The sequence below is a fragment of the Miscanthus floridulus genome, unplaced genomic scaffold, assembly GCF_019320115.1.
Source record: "Miscanthus floridulus cultivar M001 unplaced genomic scaffold, ASM1932011v1 fs_174_2_3, whole genome shotgun sequence".
NCBI lineage: Eukaryota > Viridiplantae > Streptophyta > Magnoliopsida > Poales > Poaceae > Miscanthus > Miscanthus floridulus.
Window position 1 is genome coordinate 1 of NW_027096335.1, and position 3,782 is coordinate 3,782.

General features: G+C 49.8%; 1 protein-coding gene across 1 annotated transcript; it reads left to right on the forward strand.

Moving 5' to 3' along the window:
* The first annotated feature begins 8 nt into the window (after positions 1–8).
* On the forward strand, positions 9–1,383 carry LOC136530672 (putative multidrug resistance protein). Its single transcript, XM_066523389.1, has one exon. It carries the CDS (start codon positions 45–47, stop codon positions 951–953), a length of 909 nt encoding a protein of 302 aa, XP_066379486.1. The 5' UTR covers positions 9–44; the 3' UTR covers positions 954–1,383.
* Positions 1,384–3,782: the final 2,399 nt, after the last annotated feature.

Consider the following 3,782-nt stretch of genomic DNA (forward strand, 5'->3'; position numbering starts at 1 on the left):
TGGCTGAGCATCACATAACTTCAAAGGCACTCTTCCAGACCTTCATGATACTAGTAAGCACAGGGCGTGTGATTGCAGATGCAGGTAGCATGACAACAGACCTTGCTAAGGGTGCTGATGCAGTAGCTTCAGTGTTTGCTGTTCTTGACAGGGAAACCGAAATTGACCCTGACAACCCTGAGGGATACAAACCAGAGAGGCTAAAAGGTGAGGTTGACATCAGAGGAGTTGACTTTGCATACCCGTCAAGGCCAGATGTGATTATCTTCAAAGGTTTCTCCTTGAGCATCCAACCAGGCAAGTCAACAGCCCTTGTTGGGCAAAGTGGTTCTGGCAAGTCGACTATCATTGGGCTCATAGAGAGGTTCTATGACCCACTTAGGGGGGTAGTGAAGATCGATGGTAAAGACATCAAAACATACAATCTCAGAGCCCTGCGGCGACACATTGGATTAGTCAGCCAGGAACCAACACTATTTGCAGGTACAATAAGAGAAAATATTGTGTATGGTACAGAAACAGCAACTGAAGCAGAAATTGAGAATGCTGCAAGGTCTGCGAATGCACATGACTTCATTAGCAACCTCAAGGATGGATATGACACATGGTGTGGTGAGAGGGGTGTACAGCTTTCAGGAGGCCAAAAACAACGCATTGCAATTGCCCGTGCCATCCTGAAGAACCCTGCTATCCTGCTACTGGATGAAGCTACAAGTGCACTGGACAGCCAGTCAGAGAAGGTGGTACAAGAGGCATTGGACCGAGTGATGGTTGGCAGGACAAGTATTGTGGTGGCGCACAGGCTCAGCACAATCCAGAACTGTGACCAGATCACTGTGCTTGAGAAAGGAATTGTTGTGGAGAAGGGCACACATGCATCCCTTATGGCTAAGGGTCCCTCTGGAACATACTTCGGATTGGTCAGTTTGCAACAAGGAGGCAACCAGCACTGAGATGGTTGCATGAGAACACAGCAGTACTTACAAATTTGCTGCCCCATTCACATGATGTATTACTTGGATCAACCTGCAAGAGATATCTAGCCTATCCCAACTTGCTTGGGAACTATAAGCTTTGTTTTTGTTGTTGATTAAAACGCAAGATGGTCCAGCAGGCGATTGAAATTTCTGTGACAGCGGGGTGTTTTTCTTCCCATTGTTCTATTAGCGCACATAAGTGTGCCAAGGATATGTATTGTAGTTGTACAACAGCCAGGAAATCTCAGATAAGATGTACATTAGGTATTATTTCATCTTATTCTCTATTGATTTGTGTATTTGAAATTATTACATTAGCTTTTATTTCATCTAATTCTTATGTGAATTATGTATTTGAAATGTTTATGCCTATTGGCCATGAAGATTAGTAAATTCCTAAATCCATGGTGGCAGAACAGATGCAAACAAGAAAGAAAACACAGAAAACAATTAATTGAGCACAAGCTATCTTTTCAAGTATCAGCTTATAGTTTTCAGGTGCGCATCGTAATTAAAATCATTTAGTATGAGCTAAAGTTAAACAGGATCTTCATCAACTATGCGTTCACGCCTGCTATTTCTAAGCTCACATAAATGTAGATGCTTCTTAGCTGAGAAGCCTAACAAACAGTATTAGCAAAGAACACAACTCATGTAGCACTCCTAAGCCCCACATCCACAATTCTACCATTGCTTAAATACGCACTTGAACGGATATGATCAAATTTTGGACTGACATGTCATAATAATCAGAACCCCAACCATACGACAAAACTTTCGGTGCAGCTATTTCAGCCACTAAAGGGCTGCTGGCCTGCTGATGCGGGATAATGCATTTAAAATCACTCGTATAGTCGTATGGGGAAAAAAAAAGGTGGCTAGCATGGTACATCCCGCATTCAGCGAAATAGAAAGTGGTGGGGGTACCAGTGTATCGCCTGGTCGAAGCGAGAGAAGCCGGTCGGCGTCCTGGTAGCGCGGCGGAGCCAGTTCGGCCGTCAGGCGCGCGGCAGAGGCAGAGGCAGGCGAGTGGAGTGGAGATTGGGGTGCGGGGAGGGAGATGAGTTGGGATGGACAGTTCGCCACGGCCACGCTACCTCGGCTCGCGGTGAGAAGGTGGGTTGGGTTACCTACGGCTACGGCGGCGTCGGACGGCGGCAGGTGGCGAGAATGTTTTCCGCCTCCGACGAGGTAACCGTGTAGGCCGTAGGAGTGTACGCCTTCACGGGCTTCCTGCGGCCTAGTTTCGGTTTAGGCCCATACATGAGATGATTGGATCAATCGAGAAGCCCTTGTTTCTCGCCGTGGAGTCTTCTAAGCCCAGCCCAAGGTAAGCCGTGTGGTACACCCACCGATGAACATCAAGGCTGCATTGCAGGACTCGGCATCCATCCTAATGGCAGAGGCGGTAGCGATTGCTCTGGCTGCAGCTATCACTGTTCAGTTGGGACTCCATGACACAAATTTCCTATGGGACAGTGAAGAACTAGTTCGATTCTTCAACTCTGACGAACATGCAAACCCGCCTGAGTGGAGAATCAAACATCTTGCTCAACAATTTGTAAACTGCACACAGCATAGAAGCACAAGGATCTTCAAAGTGCATATCAGACCGCTGATATGCTCGCAAAGCAGGCTTTTCTAGACTTTCAAGCGTCTGCTTGTGCTATGTTAGGGTGTTCTACTTGGTCCTGAATCTTACTGTGACTCCGGCTGGCCACAGAAGTCCTGCGCTCCTCCTCGCAGGCTCGACCGCCACTGCCGCGCCACCTCGGCCTCCTCCTCCTCGTCGTCGGCGGCCAGCAGGGGAGCTCAAAAAGGCCTCCCCCTGCGCTCTCTCCTCTCCTTCTCCACCGCCTGCCCCCCTCGTCCCTCCCCTCCCTCTCCCTCCGGTGTCGATGGCCGGCCGGCCAGCGGATCCGGGGCCCCCGCTACCGGATCTGGCGTCTGCAAGCTGCTGGTGTCGGCTTCGGCTGGATCTTCCTTCTGGCCAGGGAGGCGGCGTCCTCCGCCTTCCCACCCCGCATCATCCTTCTTCTCCGGCGGGGTGGCTGGCCGGCGGCCCAGATTCGGGCCGCCTCGGGGTCGGATCCGCCCTCCCCGACGAAATATGGTCGGCATTCTACCTAGAGATATGCCCAAGGTAGTAGATTATCGGTAGACAGGTGCGCAAGCTACGAACGAGATGGTGACGCAAGACAGACACGAGGTTTTATCCAGGTTCGGCCGCCGTGAAGGCGTAATACCTACGTCCTGTGTCTGATTGTATTGCTGTATGTAAATGAGATGATTTTTGAGAGGGGTCCTCTGCCCGCCTTATATAGTCTGGGGGGCAGAGTTACAGATCTGGAAACTAATCCCAACCAGTTACAATTGTCATAGGTGGCCGGATAAGGATTCCTATTCTAACCGACCAGGATCTTGCTTGATCTTCAAGTCTGCCTTGATTCCTTACGCGGGACTCCGAGTAGATCGGCTGGGCCGCGCGTCGTCTTCTAGTGGGCCGGACCCCCTGGTCCGGGCCGGCCCAAACCTAGCCGTAAGGGTATAGGGGTTAATACCCCCACAGCTAGTCCCCGAGCACCATGTATTATGTTGCGACACGCCGTTTGATCTTCTTTGGCTAATGCGGTCTGTCTTCATATCATCTCCAACTGGTTGAAACATTGACCAAGCAAATGTGCCAGTATTCTGGTCAGCACAGAGAGCAGTAGACCACGATTATAGCCGAAGATTCCAGTTGTCCGAAGAATGCATGGTGCTCTAAAGAAAAAAGAAAAAGATTTCTTTCCTGATCAAGTGTGC

What these genes read in the sequence shown, in the direction of transcription:
- LOC136530672 (XM_066523389.1), top strand. Translation starts at nt 45, where the DNA reads ATGATACTAGTAAGCACAGGGCGTGTGATTGCAGATGCAGGTAGCATG.